This window comes from Chelonoidis abingdonii, chromosome 3, assembly GCF_003597395.2.
Source record: "Chelonoidis abingdonii isolate Lonesome George chromosome 3, CheloAbing_2.0, whole genome shotgun sequence".
Classification (NCBI taxonomy): domain Eukaryota; kingdom Metazoa; phylum Chordata; order Testudines; family Testudinidae; genus Chelonoidis; species Chelonoidis abingdonii.
In genome coordinates, this window is record NC_133771.1 from 214,537,977 (window position 1) to 214,560,701 (window position 22,725).

The following is a 22,725-nucleotide window of genomic DNA, read 5'->3' on the forward strand; positions in this document are numbered from 1 at the left end:
CCTCCCACTTGTGTTCCCAGAGGGTCCTGACTTCATATCCTCATCTTTTCAGAAAATCAGTCTTGCGCTATGTCTTGTAATAAAGAAATCCAGAAGTCATCCCTGTCATTAGGTTATGTGCTTTTTCATCATAATAGGTGACACAACTGTAGAAAAAAACCATTAAATTGAAAGGCTGTGCATTTCCTGTTAGTGGCGGCATAACTGTCTAGACGGTAGGATCCTACCTGTAAAGCATATTGTATCTATATATTTTCTTCATGAGCGATATACAGCAGCCACTGGATAGCTGGAGTCAAATAGCTTTTTCTGTCTGTGATAGTTGTCTGGAGGGAGAAGTGCTGTGGTGTTGGGCTGTAAAAATATAAATCTGTACATAGCCATGTAGACAGAGGCCAACATCATGCACTGGAAAGGATCTATATACAAGTTTACCTCGATCAGGACCCTTCACTGCAACAGCTATCTCATTTTCATGATCTCTTCTCACACAAGCTCCTGCTGCAAGTCAAATATCTTATCGGTTGTCCTGATACCAGTCTTGAAATTCTGCTTTCTCCCCGGGCATCATGCTGACAGTGTCGTAGTGCTCTCCCCTGGCACAGGGCCCACTTTTATATATATATATATATATATATATATAACAACAAAAGTGGGAAATGCCCTTCGTAACCTTCAAATTCCATTACCTCTGTAATGCAGCTTGATGTTGCTGTTTCCATTCTAAACAAATCACACTGAAATAAAGACATGTATCGTTATTAGTAAAGACAGCATGTATAAAGAGTAAGATTGTACAATATATATTTTCAGATTTATAAAGCAAGCAAAATCCCTTGTCCTGCAGTCCAGTAGTAGTAATTTTTGAAAGATGGTTGCTGTTATAAGAAGACTGTCTCCAAAAAAGCTGTTTTTATTCCAGCCTAACTGTTTCAAACAAAGTTCAATGTCTAGTTAGCAGATTGATTTGATCACTACAGCTCTGAAATTCCCTATGTATGTATTAATTATTTACCCATCCTAAAATACTTCCTTTTGTTTAATTTAATATTAATCAGAGCTCACCACCCCCCTTTCCATGGGTAAATTACTGATTATTTTTCCAGCCCTAACAGCACCTAGTATCTTGAACCCTGATGGAGCATTAAGGAAACATGGATGTGTGATTACTAAGGATATGATTCAGTCATGAAGATCACAGATTCCATGACTTTCCAGGATCTCTGGGACTACTTCTGGGGTGCGGCCGGAGCCCCCAATCAGCCACAGGGCTGCCAGAACAGCTGACCAGCGGCCAGTCTCAGGGCTCATGGAGCAGCAGCCCCTGGGCTGCTGAAACAGCTGGGCTTCTGTGAATTTTTGTTTATTGCCTGTGACCTGTCCCTGACTTCTACTAAAAATACATGTGACAGAATCTTAACCTTAGTGATTACATCTGAAGGCAATAGTTCCACACAACCTCTTTTTTTCAGTAGGTTATGGTTAAACCAATGTAATTAAGTGGTGTTGAGTCAGCTCAGTTGTACTTATGTACACGTCTCAAATATCCATGTTTTATATAGAATATAGAAGCTTTTTTGGTTTATTTGAAACACATGTTTTTGTTGCATTTCCCTTGAATTCTGCTACATGTATTTCAGTGTTTTGCTATAAATTGGTTTCTTTTCTTAAAGACCTAATAGCTGGGTTCTTTGAAGCTATTTTTATTTAGAAGACTTACAACCCTTGAAAACAGAGATGCCCCATTAAAACTTTGATCTTATTTAACTGCCGCACAGATCTTGTAACAGAAACACAGAGTCACAAAGACCTTTTTTAATAGACATTTTTATTTACAAGTACCAAGTTTTATTATACTTTATATTGCATGCTTGTCTCCTTGACATTCTCTAACTTAATTCTTTTAGACTTTTGATAATTTTCCTAAATGGGGCTCTGTAACTTTTTGTGTGGGTCAGGCAGTCAATATAATGCACTAAGCGGATATTCTTTGGTATGATGATTTTGTTTAAATACTGTTAGGATCTCGAGCGCTTTCCACAGCATTTACCAAGGTCATCCCTTGTGCTAAATTTTCTTGGATTAAGCACAGACATTGCATTCCATAACCTATGGCAATAAAAGCATTTAATAAGCTTTCCAAACACATGTCAGCACACTGGGTGTGGAGCTTGGAGTTTCCATCCTCTGAAGTTCCAGCTCACACTGCTGGCCTACCCTGTCTATAACGCAGCCCTCACAATCTTCAGAAAGCTTCTCCCTAAGACTGTGATTAAGGATAACACAAACAGAAATGCGTACAATAGAGTGCATAACCTTTTTTATGCTCAAGACATGGCACTGGCTCAGCTCTATACCAAGGGCCTTCTTCAGTGCATATAGCCATCATCCTCTTCATGCTCGGTTTCCTCTTGTCTTGAGGAAACCCCTTGGTGTTGAGCAAAAATAAGCTGGGCTTGATTCAAGGTCTCTCTATGATGCAATGCTGTCGAGGGCCTCTGGTCCTCTAGAAAGGCCATGTTGAGATACTTTCAGAAAAAAACAAACAGCTGTCAGTCTGCAGTTTTTAGATTTACTCAATCCCAGGTTGGTTCCTAGCCCATTACACCCCATCCTCAATCATCACTTTTTATAGTCTAGTTAAGTGTCTTCTCCATTCACCTCATCTGACTCCAGCAAGTTATTGTCGCCTTTCTCTGTGGGGGTGGACACTGGATGACCATTGTGCTTGTTAGTCTGCCTCACAAGTGCTTAGGTCTCAGGGTCAGATTCTGGCATAACCATCAACAGCTGGGCCAAAGGGCTCCCCATTGCAGTTCTCACCTGTTCAGAACTGTCACTGATGTGTTGCTTTCTCCTTAGGGACAGAGTGACTCAGAGCTAAAACGAATTCTGTACTTCTTCTGGGGGTGATGGAGACCATGTTTCCTCTCAGCGTTTCCTACGATTCCTGAAAAACATGCTCTTGAATCAAGATGGCCTCTCTCACGCAGCAATGGGGATGGGGCTGCCACTTGGCCAAATGTTGAGCTCTGGAGATTGAGGGTTCTGGCCTAGACCCTCATGCTATACCAATTATAATTGTTAGATCCTCCTGGAAGGGAAACATATATGGGAGGGAAACCCATTCTGATGGGTAGATGGCAGTGGGAGATGTTGTTAAGAGATGTCACATTACCCTCTTCTGAACTGGTCACTCTGACCTGGAATTTGCCCTGATTCGTCAGACCTGCTGTCAGGCAGGTTCTATTGAGCTGAGACCCAGTCTGATTAAGAGAGAGAATGTGGAGAGCCACTCGTTTTCAGTCATATGTCAATCTCGACCCTGAAAGTGATAACCCAGGGGGAAGGCCTTAAGATGAAAAGTGGGTGGGGCCGTAGTGGCAAAGGGGTGGGAACAACATTTGATTGACATTGTACCCCTATGCTACTCCAGCTGTTGTCTTGCTCTATTTCTTGGCTTCTGTTGTTTTGTCATAATTATGACCTCTTTTATTTTTTAAATATGCCTATTCTCTCTTCTCAAAGCCCTATCTGTTTTTTCATCTGAGGAGGGCTGGCTGCAGCTCCCTAATGATCCTGTTAATGCCACTTAGGCATACTTCACTCTACCAGTGGTCGTCCGTTGCCATTGCAGTTCCTGTAGCTTGAGGCACTTGACACCAAACTCAGGAGCCAAACTTTGACTGCCGGACTAGATTAATGCTCTAGTTGGTGTCCTATTTATTTGGAAAACATTCAGGTATTTAGATTTTGCAAGTATAAGAAGGAAACAGACAAATTAGGATAAATACAGACTTACCACTGTCCCTTTAAATTCAGAACGACATATGTAACATCTGTAAAATTGCACATTGCACACTTAGCTAGACTGGCACAAACTGTACAGATATAATGGGAATATATATTGTTAGTACCTGGATGGCAGTCTAATGTAGTGGTGTGTCTTTAAAATGCAAAACATACTCTTTATTTTGTTTGTTTTTAGACTTTGCTTGTATCAGACATTTAAAAATATTCTAAGGAGATGAGTAAAATACATATTACATGACAACTGTATCTTCACATAATAGAAGGTATATACTTTTGATAACGCTTTTTTTTTCTTTTCTAGCCCCTCGTGCCTCATAGAATTCATTCAACAAGTAGAAATGTGAGAGAAGAAAAAACACGCTCTGAAATAAACTGTAAGCATGTGTATACTTTGTTAAATTGAGAATAATAAAGGTTATAATAACTCGAAATTAGCTTAAACTGAGCTTTTGTCTATCTACCTAGAAGGAGTCTGGTGGCACCTTAAAGACTTACAGATTTATTTGGGCATAAGCTTTCATGGGACTCCTTGTTGTTTTTGTGGATACAGACTAACATGGCTACCCCCTGATACTTGATACCATAACTAGGAATATTTTTATTAAGAGGCAGCACAGAATGAATTCATACACAGTTTCACTTATTGTGAACATAGGAACAGATTATACAAAACAGTGTGATTTAAAAATTATACAAAACAGTGTTGTTGAGATATATATATATATATACACACGCGCGCACACACACTCTTAAAATATGTAACGGTCCATACCATTTTGTTTTCCAACAATGCTTCAAATCTCTCTACTACTACAGCCTAGTGAAATAGGGTTTGACATAGGTTCCTCTTAGAGACTTTCAATGCCACTTCATGCTATTCTTCAGAGAGGGTTTCCAGAGAGTGTGCAAGATTCTGTCTTCACCCTAGAGCTGAGGAAAATGTCGTCATAATATTGCTATGCATTGCAACTTGATACTTTACTTTGAATATTGCTGGCATTAAACTTTTGGGCCAGCTATTAAGAAAATGTTTCATTTAAAGTTGAAGTGAAAGCCCCCTGAAACCTTATGGTGATGGTAAAGAAACCACTGCTAAGAAAACCCTGAGCATAACACTGACATCTCTCATTCGACTATTGTTTTAAGATCATCAGTTTTATTTTCAAACTGAAATGGTCAAATGCAACTTGGTGGAGGGAGAGTCTGACGAGAGGTCAGATCAGAAGGAAGGACTTCCCTTTCTCCAAAAACAAATGCAGTTTAAATTTTGGGTTTGGTATCTTGGCATTTATAAACTAATAGTAACTTTGGAATTCTTGAGCTTCAGGAACTCAAGAACATTGTATCCAGCTTTTGGTACAATGGCCAATGTCTCTTGCAGAAGAGCAGTGCTGGAAAATTTAATTAGTACTCCTCAGTCCTTCATCAGGCTTTTTACTGCTAGTTAAATCTCCCAAGAGTATGGATCTGAAAAAACAATTCACAGAAAAGATTTTCTCACCTGTAACTGAAGTTATGAGTTGCCTTGCAGAGTTATTCTCCCCTACCATGCTGCTCCTGAATCCTTTTTGTGATCCTTCTCATCTGTGGATGATAAGGACCTAAGTGCAGTCCCTTATGTAGCTCTGAACAGAAGCAAGGATGTGCAACCCCCAGAGCTTGCTGCTTTCTAAAGTGTTCTGAGCTCATGGCACTAAGGGCATGCATGTATCAGAAATACAGATCAATGGAAGGATAATATGTGCATAAAACTGAATTATGCTTAGTTAGTGGGCAGCTGCTACTAGAAACTGAATTGTTTCTCACAGTAAGCTAACCAGATCTTGACTTTATTTTTTTCCTCTATAGTTGGTCAAATAAAGTTCAATCCTCCATTAAGGAAGGAGACAGAGCCACATCATGAGTTTGTGAGTAACATATTGCATGGGTTTTATGCCTCAGATTCTACATCCTGCAAATGAGAAAAAAGTTTGACTTGTGACATAGTACCCTCTCTCTCTCCCCCCAAGGAATTTTATCAATGAGCTCCTCCCCCTGGAGATCAGGTTCTTAGGAAGGCAGTGTGCCTGGAGCTGTACTCCTTTGGCATAAGAGCCTTGCAAGAGCTGAGCTGGCACACTTCTCTTGCAGTGCACTACAAGAGCTCCTCCTCCCTCCCTCCCTTGACCCTTTCCTCTGGTAAAGAGACAGCTGTCTTTGGAGATTTGAGGTGGTGTGCACATTCTCTCTTCCACAGCAGCTGGCTTGGGCAGGCGGACTGCAGCCTATAGTATCCCAACAGGACAGAGAGGAGTAGCTTATTTAATACAAACGAGAATTTCTGCAACAACTTCAGAGAAATTATATACCCATTTACGTAGCTGTATAATCACATTACTTATTGCTATGCTGATTAGAGCATTATATATATATATGGATATAGATATATAATTAAACATATGAAGGCAGGGGACTGGACTCGATGACCTCTCGAGGTCCCTTCCAGTCCTAGAGTCTATGAATCTATATAGGAAAAACAAAGGATCAGCAATTCTAAAACTGGCAAGAAAAATGCATGTTAAGAGCTAGTCTTACCAAAATCACCTTAAAATGTCAGTACTGTTACTCTTCTTCTCTGTAGTCTGCCTCACTGTAATATACATTGTGGAAACTATTGTGATTAGCACAATCTTTACTTCTACATGCCTTTAAATATTCTCTCATTTTTGTGGTGGTGTTTTTGTTCTTAGGGAAGTTCTTGAAAAAGTGACATGACAATTGCAAAATAGGTTTTAATGAAGAAGATATAGCTTAAAATTGAAAAAGCAGCCCTTTTTAGATTGTACATTTTCATTTTAAAATTCCTGTGACTGGGTGTATGACCCCGTCACCCAGCTGAACAGCTTTACAGGACAACAGCGTGTTTTTGAAGGGAAAACTTTCGTCTGGGGCTTAAGTCACAGCCATCAGGAGTGGTTTTTTTTGGCAGATGTTCTTGGAAGGGAGGAGTTGAAGTTCACTCCACATTGAGTTGAAACACACAGGAGTATTGCCTTTTGGAATCTTAGTTGTCTCTCTGGCTGCAAGAAAGGATTAATCCTGCTGATAGGGAAAATCAACACAAAAGGTTCCCTTGCCAGAAGGGAGAACCAGAACTCTTTGTTTTGACTCTGTCAAAAAGATAGACAACCACTGCCTAAACCCCTGTGTTTATCTCCCTTCCCATAAGGAGGAGATAGAACTGTTTGTTTGGATATTTCTGAGGAGGGAAAGGGAGTGCTTAATTGCCTGCCTAGGAATGGGAAGCATGAAAGACTGTACTTTGCTCTAAAAATAAAGGAATTTCTTTATTTAGGACATCTTCAGATATTCTTCCTTTAAAAGATTTTTCAACACCTTATTCCTGAGGGCATGGCAGCAGCTTTCCTATAATACCCTACCAAATTACTTGAGCTCATGTTCAGTCTGACCATAGATGAAGAAAAAATGCATACATGTGAAACAAAACCGTTATTTTGATATTTATGAGGTTACTTTGAACTACATAGAAATGTAACGGTAATCTGGAAAAAAACATTTACGCTTAAGTAGTTCCAATATTTTACAGGTACCTGCTTTTATTAAATTAAATATGAATGGCTTTAATGGCTGATTTATTAATATACTGCAAAGTGGAAAAGCAAGGTTGATTCGTGGAAGCTAGAGGATGGTTCCTTGTTAGAGGATGAGAGATTGTGGAGGTGGTGTCAGTCTCAAAGAGTGAGGAAAGGAGTATTGTATCATTATATTTAGATCATTCTGGTCAATTGAAGTCCGAGTACTAACTGGATACAAAAGAAGTCTTGTTCATTCTAAGACATTTTGATGAAAGGTCTTGTAGGAAGAGAGATTGAGGGTAGAATTTTGCAATAATCTCCAGTATTCTAACAGGTGACAAAAAATCCTGGAATGAGGGGGATTGAGGGAGAGGAGTAAATGGATAATTGCTAATTCCAATTTATTAAGGTAGTTCTTTGGTTCTTTTTGTTTTGTTGCTTTTAAGTAATGTTTAAACTTTATACTAAATTAATTATGATGTAATATGAAATGTAAGCTTTGTCAGAAGCTGTTTAATATGGTTTAAATTTGCATTTGCATTAACAAAATTGTGTTGGGAAGACAGTTTCCCTTTGTGTATATCTGGCTTTCAATCTCAAAGTAAATAACCTGAGTTTCTTGGTCTCTGTCTAATGAACAGCCCAACAGTAACGATTTTTTGGACAGTTCAGAAGAAATATACTACACTGCAAGATCTAACCTGGTATATTTCACCTTCTGATTTTCTTTGTCAACCTTGGTTTTGTGTCTTTATTTTTGTTTTTCAAAGCTAAAGTTTTGTTCAATTGCTGTACTTGCTTTTGCCTCTGTAGAACAGTTTTTCAGTCTAAGGGTTAAGCTGTATGAATATTTCTAAGGAACGAAGGGAAAATATATATAAAGTAGGTCAGTATTATGCAATAACTAATGTCTTAAACTTTTTTCACTGTATCTAGGAGATATTTCTTAGCATATTTTGTTTGGCAGTTCCTTTAAACATCCATTTGAAAGATTAGAAAATGTGTGTGTTTTTAATGTTTTAATATCCAAAATGTAATTACAGCATAGAATGAATACAAACATTACCATGCATACTGACAAAACCACGAACATTCTAAGAGCTAGATCAGAAATGTGATTATCTTGGCATTTGGTACTGCCCTATTGTACCTGTTCTCTTTTCCAGCCCTTCTCTGCTTTAGCAATGCAGTGTGAAAATCAAGCCAGCAAGTTTTACTCTGTTCTGCTCCTGGGTCTTCAAATGGCCAGAGACTCCTGTATCTGTTGTTGGTGATGATTGCTAGTTATGTGTAAAGTAGTGAGAGCGCCGTTTCATTTCTTCAGACTCTGTACTAGGTGGAACATGCTGTGCTACCAACTAAACCCAAGACTTGTTTTGATTTGTAAACTGAGAATTTCATGTGGAAGTCCATTGAGAATAATAAATATGGAACAAAATGATGGCTTTTTACATCAGCTTCTCAGAAACTGTATCTGCCAATATATATGATAGCTTAAGCTGTACTGACTCCAGTTTTGGAGGCAGTCCTGTGTAGATTTTCCTCCTTAACATACACAAATGTCCTTTAGCAACTTTCTTGGGACTACAGCTCCAGTTTCTCTTCCTCCAGCAGCATTGTCCTGCACTTCAGCTCTGCTTTTCTTTCAGCTACCGAATCTTCATTTTCTCACTTTTTTCCTGCCACTTTCTTCTCTGCTGCATGCAGATGGTTCCTGCTGTCCTCGTGAATGTGGCTTCAGCAGATCTTTCCATGGTCATTCCCAAAGGGACTCCTGCAGCCCCTCATAGATTGGCATAAGCCCATTACAGTAGTTGCTCCATGTGTTGCCCTCTAGACCACTGAGTGTAAACTGGCCTAAGATGCCATCTAAGATGTACTTGCAGCATGTATCCTGACCAGACCTCCCCTTTGGCATCTCCTCTGCCCCATGGTTTTAAACTTAGGACAATAGTGATTGCTACAATGAAGAAAGAAGGAAATAATGTTAGTTTTAAATAGGAGGGAGTTTTCTAGGCTGTGAACACTTTCCAGACATCTCCACATCATCTGCATCAGGCACTCTCCATTCTGCAATTCCACAGGCTCATTGTGAAACAGAGAGAAGTGCTCTGACTCAGTCACAGGATCCCATTTACTTTTGAGATTTGGTTTTGTTTGTTTTCTCACCAACCAAGGTTGTTGTTCTGGAAAGCCCAGAAACTAAAGAAAGTTTTTGTCTTGTCTTCTGTACGAGACCATGCTAATCATGCTCTCCCTCCTCTAGATCTGTTAGTCTCAGCTGCAGACACTGTTCACTGGACAGTACATGGTTTCTTCAAGCCTTCATGAAGTGGGATCGAGTAGTCCTCTCATCAAGAGGCTTTGACTTCCCATTTCACTTGGGTCTGGAAATTGTTCCACTGTGGAACATATACCTGATGAGGGACAAGCCTTTGGCCAGGGGCGGCTCCAGGCACCAGCATGCCAAGCGCATGCTTGGGGCGGCAAGCCGTGGGGGGCGCTCTGCCGGTCGCCGCGAGGGCGGCAGGCAGGTTGCCTTTGGCAGCATTCCTTTGGAGGGTCCGCTGGTCCCGTGGCTTTGGCGGACCTCCCGGATGCTGCCGACAAATTCGTGGGACCAGGAACCTCCTGCAGGCAAGCCACCGAAGGCAGCCTGCCTGCTGTTCTTGGGGCGGGAAAATGCCTAGAGCCACTCCTGCCTTTGGCAAACCTATGAATCTTCAGGATCATGACCAAAACAAGTGTCAAAGGTTGGAGAGGCTTTATGGGTCATATAGATAATGACAGCGACTGTAGTCCAAGTTGGAATTTTAGATCACCATCAGACTCTGTGGCACTCTGGGCACTGGATCTAGCCATTTAGCAGCCTGTGCCCCCCAATCACTACATAGATTATATTTAAGAAGTTTGACATTTGAACTGTGGCCACTGGTAAAAATGGACAAGGGAAAAATGAAACCTGTCTCTGACACTGCCATCTGGATTCTCTGGGAGATAGAAAAGGTTCAGTGGTTGACTTCTCAGCTATATCTAGGGAAATTTCAGTGCCTCAAAAGACTGACTAGCAGATCCATCATCATTCATGGCAGATGCCAAACTAACACGATGGTGCTATTGTAGTGCCTTCCACATAGAGACATGTAAACAAATTTTGGTTCTGTTTTGATCTAGGCACAAGGATCTTTCCATTGAGAGGGTGGATGCTCTTTCTTAAACTGGTCAACCCCTAAACACATGCCTTTTCTGCCAAAGAAATGCATATGTAGTTGCCAAAAGGCTAAAGTCATCCTCAAGCCCTGTCACTGTCCCATGAGGCCTTGTTTGCCTAGTTTGTATTCAGCCTGTCTATATCAGAGCCATGGCAACTCCCTCAAACAAGCAACCAGTTAGCAGAATGGAACCTTAATTTCATTCTGAATGCTCTCAACAAATCTCCTTTCAAGCTTGTGGCAAAAGCTGCCTTCCATTATCTTTCTATTAAACCGATGTTCCTCATTACTTCTTTGAGCAAAGGTGGTAGCAATGAGTAGGGAGATCTCTTGTGTAAAGAACTCTTCCTCCTGTTTTTCACAGATAAGCAGTTCTTAGAACTGTTCCCACATCATTACTTAGGAAATTTCCTTCCCTTCCATCTGAACACATCTTGTCCAAGGAAGTGAATTAGTATTCCCTAGATGATATTAGAGCTGTAAAATATTGCCCAAATCGAACAACTTTTTTTCATAATGCCAAGATCCTTTGTTTTGTATGTGGTCCATCCTACTTTTTTGGAACCGGTTTCAAATTCCACATTTCCCCATAAGTCATGGCAGCTCTTAAGGGATCCTGTATTCATTTCCAAAAGGCTCCCCATACAGGAATAATCACACTCACTACTTGGTTAGTAGTTATATTGTGGGCATAGAAGGGACAGTCCATCATGTCAGAAAATCTCCACCCTGGGCTTCTCTCCGTGCCTTCATTAACAGTGTAAGGGAATGCAGAGTCCTCTAGGAGTGCAGCTTTTGGTCACTGGATCCTGGAGAATGCGCTGCCTAACTAAGCTAGTACTCTTCCTAATTATTAGAGGTTTTCTGATATATAGTTTGATTGTTTCTCTTTGGAGGTTAGTATTCTCATATTGGTCACTGTACCGTTAAGACTCTTTTGGGTTTACCAAGGGGTACAGGGTGAATCACTACTGCCTCCCTACACTGCGAGGGAGCCTTGTCTGTGCTCCCTGGGAGAAACTTGCCCAAAACTACAGGTTGCTGCCTGCTGGCAACGCAAGCACCCCACTCCAGGCTCTGCAAGCCCCACTCTTTCACTCCGCAGGCTAGCAATTTGAATATCCCAGCCCTTATGTCATATAGAGAGACCGATGTACAGTTTAAATTCCCCCACTCCTTTTCTTTCATTATAAATCAACAAGACTCTTCTCCCTAGAATAACCACAATTTTTGTTTACATTACATTTCAAAAGTGAATTGGGAGGGGAGGTTCTTGAGATTGTCCTCAGTGGAAAACATAAATATAAACATTATTCTTAAGATCCAATGGAACTAAGTAGGATGGGGGACTTGAGTTCAAGGGATTTTTCTTTCTCGGCCAAAGAGTTAGATTTCTGAGACAGCCAATTCTGTTTCTGGCAGCCCATTTAAAATACTGAATCCAGTAGCCAGTCACTGCAGAGGAATTTCAATAGCTAATCAGAATGGATATATTTCTCTTCATTGTATGGGTGCTAAATAACAATAGTGATTATGCTCCTCAGACAGTGCAAAAAATTGCAGAACAAGGTGGGAGGGAAAACTGCGGATATGCAACAATAATTTACAGAATTCCTGCATGCTGATTAGTTGAGACTGTTTGTTTGTTTTATTTGGATGTTTACTAAAATCCCAAAAAGACTTAGTTCTCTTTTTTTGTAAAACTACTAACATTATCTAAAAAGCTGAACACGTTTTTAATAAAACAAGGACAATGGAATTTGGGTCTGACTTAAGTGTTATTCAGTAAGCATTCTCCTTTATGGGTGAATGAAATGCTAAGAAGCACTAGTCATTCCTTTCACTGGGAGACTGGGAAAAATGGTGAAACCATATTAATGGAAGATGTACATGATCTTATGATTGACTGTCTTTGAACAACTAAGGTTCATTTGTATTGTCAACTGATCAGGAGTTACCTCAGCAGCCAATAGTATTTAATATCGAAGTGTTATACTTCCAAATTTTATTACTGACCACTTAACTACAGTTTCAGGAATAGCAATTGCAATGTTCAATTATGAATTATTGGTTCACTGTGCATATTCAAATACACTTGTTGAAAAACTATGAAAAGTAAATGGGAAAGTGAATTTCATGTACAGCTCAAGCCTACACAGTAAATTTGTTCCAAATTAAGAGTATAAAACTAGCAGAAGAGCAAAGCTACAATTATAGTTCATGCATGATGAGATACTGCATGACATACAATAAAAGCTGTTTTATCCGGTACTTCGTGAACCGAAAAGCTCTGTAAACCGGCATTTCTGATCTTTATTGAAATTCCGGTCTATAGTGCTGTTGGTACAGGGCCGGCAGAGGGTTGGGATGCGGGAGGGGGTGTGGAGCGCGTCCTCTGGGAGGGAGTTGGGTGTGGGAGGGGGCTTCTCACCTCAGGCAGCTCCCCACAAACTGCTCCTAGGTGGAGGTGTGACAGGCGGCTCCACAGGCTTCTCCCACCCTCAGTGCTAGCAATGCAGTTCCCATTGGCTGGAAACCGTGGCCAATGGGAGCTGTGGGGGCAGCGGCTGCAGTCAGAGGCAGCGCACAGAGCTGTCTGCCATGCCTCTGCTTAGGAGCAGCCGAGATGAGTCACTGCTTGCAGGAAGCTGCCTGCGGTGAGCGGCTCCCTGATCTGGCACCCCAAGTCCCCTCCCGCACCCAAACTCTCTCCCAGAGCCCTAATTTAGAATAAAAAGATTTTTCCCTGGAATGCATGATTCAGTCTCCTGCATGACTTTTCTTTAATATTATCCATTACACTGAGATTTTGTACGTTGTTGTCCACACCCTTATATTGTGCAAAGTAGTGGGTTTTTTCCCAAGTAGAACTCTAGTTATAAACTGTACCAGCAATTCAAGACCCAGTTCACTGTTAACTGACCTCTTAAAATAGAGTGTAATTTGGGACATTTTGTGGATCATATTAAGATATTTTACTATTATTTCCATATCCCATTGATATCTTGCAATATTATTTTGAAAACATAGGGCTCAGTCAGATTTATTTGTGTTTTATGTTCATGTGCTGCATATTAATTCAAAAAAACTGATATTACTACCTTCTGTGTGTGAGATAATGGTATAAATATAGATAGAGTGCAGTATATATGTGTGTGTACACACGTCTGTTTGTCTGTATTTGTTCATCAAATATGTAATTGAAAGTTTTTTATAAAACTTTCAAACTCAAAGCATTTGGATGGAGATGAGGATACAGTTTTTATCCAAATCTCAGTCTTTACAAACTCTTACTCCTCACTGATTTATTTTAGTGTACATAAGGAATTACTTTACCCAGCAATGAAGTACATTTGGGTGAAATACAGTAATGTTTGAAAAGCAAACAGGAACACAATACAGCAGTTTAGAGCAGGAAGTGAAGAACATAAATGCCCATTTGAAAACATAGTCTAGTAATACTAGCAGACAGCATGGTAGTAAACTGGATAAAAACAAAGGTTTTGTCCTTTTAAAATATATAAGTATAAGTAACACTGACAGATGTCATCTTTCATTAAAAAAAAAAAATAATTGCAGGCCATATAACCATCAGTGACAGATAAAGAATCTTTTACATTTTGTAGAGGTTTGCTTATTTTCTCTTATTAAATTTTCTGTCACTCCTGCAGAATGTACACTGTCATGTACTATAGAATGTGTAAATTAAAGTAGACAGACACTTTAGCTCTGTCCAGCATAGGATCTTCACTTTCCATTTTGATAAGAATTTGTGTATTACACTTTTGGAATTTATATTCAAAATGCTTTTCACTTAAGGTGGGAAATTTCTCTCACTCTGGATAGCTGTGTAGTGCCAAAAAGGAGGTGTCACAATTCAGGGCAGCTGCCACCTGTATTTCACTCTTGTGATCCAGCAAGTGCACCCACTCTCAGGCTTCTGGCTCCCAGCCATCATCTCTCTTGGATGGAGGCACATGTTTCTTTCCTTCCTGACCAGGGTATTTCCAGGCTGCGCAGTTCCTTGCCTACACTGTGAATCCCCCAGCAAACCCCGACTGCGCGAGCAAGCCTGCTTTGCTTTTGTTTGCAGTCCGCAGGCTATAAACAATGTAATTGCCACAGTAATAAGTTACTACACAGCTCTTTCTAAGCAAGTACATTTATTCTTAAGGTGAAAGCATTACAGAGAAAACATTAAAACAATAAAAGAAGCTACATGCATGCTGATAAGCTTACTGGAGATCAGCCCACCTCCAACAAGGGCTCTGGTTGGTGAACAGTCCTGCATATCCCAAGAAGGGTTTTTTCTGTGGTTCACAGTTGATGATAGCTGTGAACTCAGAACAAGCACACCAAAGAAGTACTTCCTTATGTTAATTTTAACTCTGCCTCCCTATTAATTTCATCGAGTGACACCTGCTTTCTGTGTTACATGAAGGGATGAGTAACACTTTCTTCACAAAATTCATGATTCTATAGACCTCTATCATATCCCCCTTTAGTCACTTCTTTTTCCTAAGGTGAACAGTCCCAATCTTTTTAATTTCTCTTCATATGAAAGCTGATAATTGTTGTTTCCCTTTTCTGTCCTTTTCCCTAGTCTAATATATCTTTGTTGAGATGGGGTGACTAGAACTGTGCACAGTATTCAAGGTGTGGGCTTACCATGGATTTACATAGTGACAGTATGATATTTTCTGTCTTATCTATCCCTTTCCTAATGATTCGTAACATTCTGCTAGCTTTTTTGACTGCTGCTGTGCAATAAGTGATGTTTTCAGAGAACTATCCATGGTAACTCCAAGATCTTTCTTGAGTGGTAATATCTAATTTAGACCCTATTATTTTGTATGTATAGTTGAGATTGTTTTCCAGTGTGTAATTAGTTTTGCATTTATCAGAACTGAATTTCATCTGCCGTTTTGTTGCCCAGTCCCCTTGTTTTGTGAGATCCCTTTGTAACTCTTCAGTCAGCTTTGGACTTAACTATCTTGGGTAGCTTTGTATCATCTGCAAACTTTGCCACCTCACTGTTTACCCCTTTTTCCAGATCATATATGAGTATATTGAATGTCAGTGGCCCTAGTTAACTCCTTGGAGGACTCTTCTGTTTACCTGTCTTCACTGTGAAAACTGTTTATTCCTATCCTTTGTTTCCTTTTAAGCAGTTACTATTCTATGAGAGTGCCTTCCCTCTGATCCCATGACTCCTTATTTTGCTTTAAAGCCTTTGGTGCCGGACCTTGTCAATGGCTTTCTGAAAGTCCAAGTACACTATATCGTACAAGTACTATGGCCCTCCAGTGCAGGGAAACCAAAATTAGAGCTGCACTCAACAGTGGAGAGCTGCTTGGTATTCTCACCAAACTGAGCAATCAGGAAAAGGAATTCCAAAATTTACAGGGCTTTAAAAGGGAGGGAGGACTCCTGGTTTACGTGATCTCTTGGCAGTGGAATTAACAGTGGTAACCAAAGTGGTCAATGTGGCACATTTTGGGACAGCTGCTGGAGAATTGTTAGGGTTGACATAGGTAACAGTGTCTACATGCACGCTGTATTGACCTCCGTACATTAACCTTGGCTTACGGCCGCTTGGGGAGAACGTATTACTATGTTGGTGTAACAGGACACTTACAGTGGGAGACAAATTTAAGTGTAGACACATGCACAACTAGGTTAAGAACATAGGAATGGCCATACTGGGTCAGACCAAAGGTCCATCTAGCACAGTATCCTGTCTGCCGACAGTGGCCAATGCCAGGTGCCCCAGAGGGAATGAACAGAACAGGTAGTCATTAGGTTGATGCAAGGCAGCTTATGTCAGCATAACTTTGTAGTATAGAACAGGCCTTGGAGTCTCTCCTGTCCTCTCAGTGACCCCCCTCTTGGGCCCAGGCAGCCTGGGAGAGGAAGCTGTCTGGTTTGAATGCAAAGGTGACAAAAGGAGGACTGGGAGAGAGAAAGGTATAGCTTGGGACTGTAGTGTTGGGGAGAGAAACTATGACTGTCACTGGGAGGACAAACAAAGTTGGATGAGGAACCAGATTGGGGGCATGAGGAGGGCGCGCAGATCTGGAAAGGAACTTGGGTGTCAGGGAGAATTAGAACTGGTTGGCTGAAGAGAACGGGACAAGGAATTGAGTGGGGAGACTAAGACTGGATGAGAAGTCTGAGAAGATAGAGAGTAGTACTAGAAGTCTGGGGTCAGATGAGCTGGCCACTGGGACTGGCTGGACTGGGAGACTGGGTGTGTGGAGAGAGACTGAGAGTTGTGAGGACACTGGGACTTGGACATTGAGCCTGGAGATGAAGATTAGGACTGGCTGGGCTGGGAGACTGGGATGAGTAGCCTGAGGAGTGGAGTAAGCATTTCTTCTTTATCAGGCTGTCCATCATATGGGAGAGTGAGAGGCTCAGGCTATGGAGTACCTCTTCACTGTGGGGTGGTTGTCTATCTAATCTAGCTGTACTAGTCTCATCACTGTGTTACCAGGATATCCTTTGGTGACGGACTGGATATTTCTGGAATGGGATGCTCTTGAGAGAATTCTGTTCTATACAAGATGCTAAGTGCTGTCTAAAAATTTTAACATCTTAAAACATCACTCATTTCCCAGTATAGGTGAACCCCAAGTGTTTAGGGGAAGGAGTTTGTGTACATACTTCTCCAATCCCAACCTGGCTGAGGAGACAAACATCCCATAGCTTTAATAGTCTTCTCTTGGGACATGTTAGTATGGTGATTCTTTAAGGTGAACTCTGCCTATTCCCAATAATGAGATAAGCATGCCTTCTGGTACGTGAGCTCAGAATTTTTGAGTAGTGTCTCCTGGGGTTCTTTGCCATCTCATGCTTAGTTTTAAGGTTTCCTAGCACTTCGTAATTTGTAAGTGCTTGATTTTGCAACTTTAATGTTTGGTTAATGTAGTATTTTGTATTTCATACAAAAGAACTACACATTAAATAAATGAGCCTATAGTAGTTGTCCTTAAAATATTTTTTTGCCTTTATAACTAAAACAAACAAAATATTTGCCATATTCTCTATATAGTATTTATTTGGATAGTGCCAGTTGTATACTACAGACATTACAAGATCTCTGCGCTGAAGAACTGACAATATAAATATATACAATTAAAATGAACACAGAGATTGGGCAGATTCAGTAAAAAGCAGTGTGACTAATTGAGGCGTAACACACCATTTGCTAGTTCCATAAGTTTGTTCTTTTCATAGTTTGGGGTTTTTTGAGTGATCAGTGTAAAAGCTCCTCTAGCTCAGTATTTCCCTGAGGAGGGGACTGTGGTTGAATGGCTTTATGAAAGAAATGTGTTTCATGGAGGAATTTGAGGAGATGTGAGGCATGGGAGAGTTGGGGCATGGAAGGGACCCAGGCTTAAGCGGCCTATGAATGAGAGTCTAGAGCCAAAAGTGGCAGTAGGACAGAATTAGTCGTGTGGCTTGGGTACAGTGAAGAGGTTGAGGCAAGCATGTGACGTGTTTTTAACTCTCTTGTCTTTTCATCTTAAAGCTCTTTCTCTTATATTTATAGGATCTGCAGCTAGAATATGGTCATGGTCCCCAGAGTGGCTGCTTCTTAGGTGCAAATAAGTGAGTAACAGAGGGCATTTTTCCTCGTTTTTTAAAATTTAACTGAGACTTAAATTCATTGTTTAAATTTAAAACCGCAGGTAATGTAGTAGTAAAATGTAATTGGATGTTTATGCAGTAAAACATAATAAACCTTTGGTTATTTACAGTAGTGCAGTTTTTAAACTATTGACTTCTACAATAATAATCACTCCAGCTGATATAGGGAGTTAGAACAGTTCTCAGCATATTGAGGTGTATCTCAAGATATTGAAACTGTCACCACCATCACCTCTAGAATGTCGTTTTCAGTTTCAGACATCAGAGTCTGTTTAGTGACAAACTTTCCCTTACAGCAAGATATTGCCCTTCTGCCCAAGTCATCTGGCCAGTTATGGGGATGTACTTACACGTTTGTTTAAAAAAAAAAAAAAAAGACAAAAGACTTAAAACATTTGCACATCTATAGAGAACTCTAGTCATTACAGTTTTGTCATTAAGTTCCTTAGAGGTTAACCTTTACATTGTGAGTTTTGATGTAGTTATCCAGATACACAAACTGTATGAAATGAGATAATAGTCACTGATTCTCTCCGGCCTCGGATACTTTAAGTGGTTTAAGTGCTTTTATATTTAAAATGACAGCGTCTGTACAAGTCAAACTCTTGACATGTAGCTTTATAATCGATAAGTTGTATAAATATTTGGATGAAAGTATAGATATTCCATTTCCTTCACTCTGTAGATCTTTTTTATTTTTCAGTAGGGAATAATATTGATATTTTTAAGAATCCTCCTTTCTGTAAAAATCCTGCTGCCCTTTTGTCGCATGCATGAATGCAGGTGTTTGCATGACAGCCAGCATGTGATGGGCTTAGTTTTATAGATTGGCTTGTTGAAATCTGCATTTTGAGAGGAAAAACATAGTACTGTGAAAGATGTGAATTTTAAGATAATAAAATTGGTACTAGTGGTCTCCTCACAATGATAATTTAATCTTTTTGACACTTTTGCTTTTCATGATAACATACTATTTAATCTTAAGTATCTTGGTTTCAATTTAAACAGGTGAATATTGAAATAAGCCAAAATAGTCCTAGTTTGCAGTACAGAGGTGATGGCCAGGTACAGTAATTAGGAGTATGCTAATAAGTGTAAACACTGTTTAATAGCATCATGTAACTATATTGAAACAATGAAATTATTCTTCAGCAAAAGAATCGGTGTATCTTATTAGAATAGAGTAACTTATTTTGAGTTGAGAACATTTATTCATGTCTTATTTTCCAACTGCTTTCCTCAGTTTGTGTTCAGTTATTTATTGTATTCTTATTAATTTTGAAGGAGTCTTCTAAAATCAGTTGAAGAAGAACTGCATCAGCGGTAACTTCTTTATTTTTCTCTTGTGTGTTTCAAAGTGTTTTTTACATTGATTTCTTGCATCTGTTACAATCTGCTAATGCTCATTTGAAGATATGGGAGAGGTCTCATTTTTCTGGGCTGAATCTGTGCTTTAAAGAATAATAAAAAATATAATAAAAATACAAAGCAACATAATATCATTCTGTAAAGAAGGTGCCCTTCAGGTACTGTATTGCATACCAGAATTCTTTCATAGTAGCTAAAGTCATTTTAATGAAGGGAACTCAGCCATGGTACTTTGTTCATTTCCTTAGGGGACATGTGGCACATTTAGAAGATGATGATGATGCAGACGATGATGCTAAACAGTAAGTCATTTTTATTTTGAGGCATCTGCTCTCTGATTCATGGGTAGCTGAAAATGTAATCTTGTTTGAATTGTATTCTGAAAGTGAGAACACCTTGATTTTTTTTTCTTTTTCCTTCTGATATATTTTTAAAGTAGCAAAATCACAGTAATCTCTCTTTGAATCTCATCATTGGTGTTATGCTTTATTCTGCTGATTGATTTGCATTAATATTGAAATAACATCTTAATGTTCAGCTCTTCGTACAGCTCTTTCGCAGTATCTTTTAATTATTTTCTCTAATTTATTATAATTAAATCAACATAAGAACCACCATATTGGGTCAGACTAATGGTCCACCTAGCCCAATATCCTCTCTTCCGACTGTTGCCAATGCCAGATGCCTCAGAGGGAATGAACAAAACAGAGCAGTTATCGCATGATCCAGCCCATCATCCATTCCCAGCTTCTGGAAGTCAGAGGCTTAGGATGCTCGGAGCATGAGGTTGCATCCCTGATGATCTTGGCTAATAGCAATTGATGGACCTATCCTCCATGAACTTATCTACAGTAAAGCCTCTTTTATCCGGCACATCACCAACTGGCAAGCATTTCTGATCTGCACTGAAAGTTTGGTTTATAGTGCGGTTGGTGCGAGGCCGGTAGGGGTCTGGAGCATGGGAGGGGCTGCGGCGTGCGCTCTGGGAGGGAGTTTGGGTCCAGGAGGGGGTTTGGGGCAGGGATTAGGGCCCGGGAGGGGCTCAGGGTGCTGGATCGGGGGGAGTGCTCACCTCCGGCGACTCCTCACAAGCAGCTCCCCTCCCTGCTGTTGCTGGCGGAGGCACGGCCAGGCAGCTCTGAAGGCACACTGCTTCCATCCCTGCTCCCCGAGGGCTGACTCCGCGGCTCTCAGGCCATTGGCTAGGAACTGCAGCCAATGGGAGCTGCAGGGAGCAGTGCCTACAGATAGAGGCAGTGTGCCGCTGGAGGTGAACGCCCCCCACATCCAGCACCCCAAGCTCCTTCCCATGCCCCTGCCCCAAGCCCCCTCCTGGACCCAACCTCTCTCTCCCTCCCCACCCCCCGAGCCTGTGCCCTGCAACCCCTCCCATGTCCCTGCTGCCCCACACCCCTCCTCTGCACTACAAACCCTTCCCTCTGAAATAACTGGCATTTTTAATTTACTGGCACTCCCCGTTCCTCCAGCATGCTGGTTAAAAAAGCTTTTACTGTACTTCTTTTTTTGAACCGAGTTATAGTTCTGGCTTTCTCAACATCCCCTGGCAACAAGCACTATAGGTTGACTGTGCGTTGTATGAAGTAGTACTTCCTTTTGTCTGATGATTTCACTGGGTGACCTCTGGTTCTTGTGTTATGGACAGGGCCGACACTTCCATTTACGTGACCTAGGCGGCCGCCTAGGGTGCCAGGATTTGGGAGGGCGGCAGACTGCTCCAGTGGACCTCTCGCAGGCGTGCCTGCGGCAGGTCCACCGGAGCCGCGGGACCGGCAAGCCGGCCCTGCGCCTAGGGCGCCAAAAACGCTGGTGCCACTCCTGGTTATGGAAGGGGTTAAATAATACTTTCTTATTCACTTCCTCCATGGCATTCAATATATAACTCTGTCATATGCCCTCTTAGTTGTCCCTTTATCCAAGCTGAATATTCTGTCCTTTTTAATCTAGCCTCATGTGGAAGCTGTTCCATCCCCCAGTCATTTTTGTTGCCCTTCTGTGTACCTTTTCAATTTCTAATTATCTCTTTTGAGATGGAGCAACCAGAACTGCACACAGTATTCAAGATGTGGGCCTACCATGGATTTATATAGTGACATTATGATGTTTTCTGTCTTAATATCCCTTTCCTAATGATTCCTAATACTGTTAGCATTTTTGACTGCCACTGCACATTGAGCAGATGTTTTCAGAGAGCTATCCACATTGACTCCAAGATCTTTCTTGAGTGGTAACAGCTAATTCAGACCCCATCATTTTGTATGTATAGTTGAGATGATGTTTTCTACTGTTAATGATTTTGTATTTACCTACATTTAATTTCATCTCACATTTTGTCACCCAGTTTTGTGAAATCCCTTTGTAACTCTTCGCAGTCTGCTTTGGACTTAACTATCTTGAGTAATTTTGTATAATCTGTAAATTTTGCCACCTCGCTAAAATTCTGATCTGGCAAAATGGCTACACTGAGCTAATGAAATCATCTGTTGCAACAGAAATCCTGGTGTATTATTGTTTACCACATTAAAAACTTCATACTGGAAAGTTTTAATTCATATTAAATTTCAGTGGAACAAATAATATGACCATTCTAAATCTAAGTTTAACTATGGTAGAGGCAGAGGAGAACTGAAAAGGAATTATATTAAAATGTGAAACCTGTATGTATGAAAGACCACTTTCTTAAAACAAATACATTGTTTGCCTGAGAAGGGAAAGAAGACTCTGTTTTTGAGACAACAGGATTCAATTTTACTTTCCTGCTAATGGAGGATCTTCAAAGAGCTGTTGCTTTATATTAGAAACCTGTGAACGTTAGTTGAGTTTATTAACATTCTCTTAGAGAAACCAGATATATTTCAATGAATCTTCTCATTTTAGCTGTTCCACTGCTATTATATGACCATTTTACCAAGGAAAGTTTTTAAAAATGCTTGCACTCCTGTATTCAATGAGAAGGGCAGCCATCAGCGAAGAGGGACAAGTTTTTACAAATGATGTGCTTTACTGATTGACTAATATTGGGGCATGAGTGGTGACAGGTAGTAGGGTGCCTGATATGACACAACACTAACCTTTGGATTGTTTTT

The 22,725-nt window shown here is 40.5% G+C and overlaps 1 protein-coding gene across 3 annotated transcripts in view; it reads left to right on the forward strand.

Moving 5' to 3' along the window:
* MAP4K3 (mitogen-activated protein kinase kinase kinase kinase 3) overlaps positions 1–22,725 on the forward strand; it is a 158,890-nt gene that overhangs the window by 57,127 nt on the left and 79,038 nt on the right. For 2 of the 3 annotated variants that reach the window (XR_004375124.2, XM_032790832.2), the window contains exons 13-18: positions 4,115–4,187; positions 5,662–5,720; positions 8,030–8,092; positions 18,156–18,214; positions 19,538–19,576; positions 19,870–19,923. Coding sequence is in view for 2 of the 3 variants with exons in the window: in XM_032790832.2 (XP_032646723.1) it covers positions 4,115–4,187; positions 5,662–5,720; positions 8,030–8,092; positions 18,156–18,214; positions 19,538–19,576; positions 19,870–19,923 (347 nt within the window). In the remaining variant the exon portion in view is untranslated. The remainder of the gene's footprint in view (positions 1–4,114; positions 4,188–5,661; positions 5,721–8,029; positions 8,093–18,155; positions 18,215–19,537; positions 19,577–19,869; positions 19,924–22,725) is intronic. The other variant, XM_032790833.2, reaches the window with a different exon arrangement.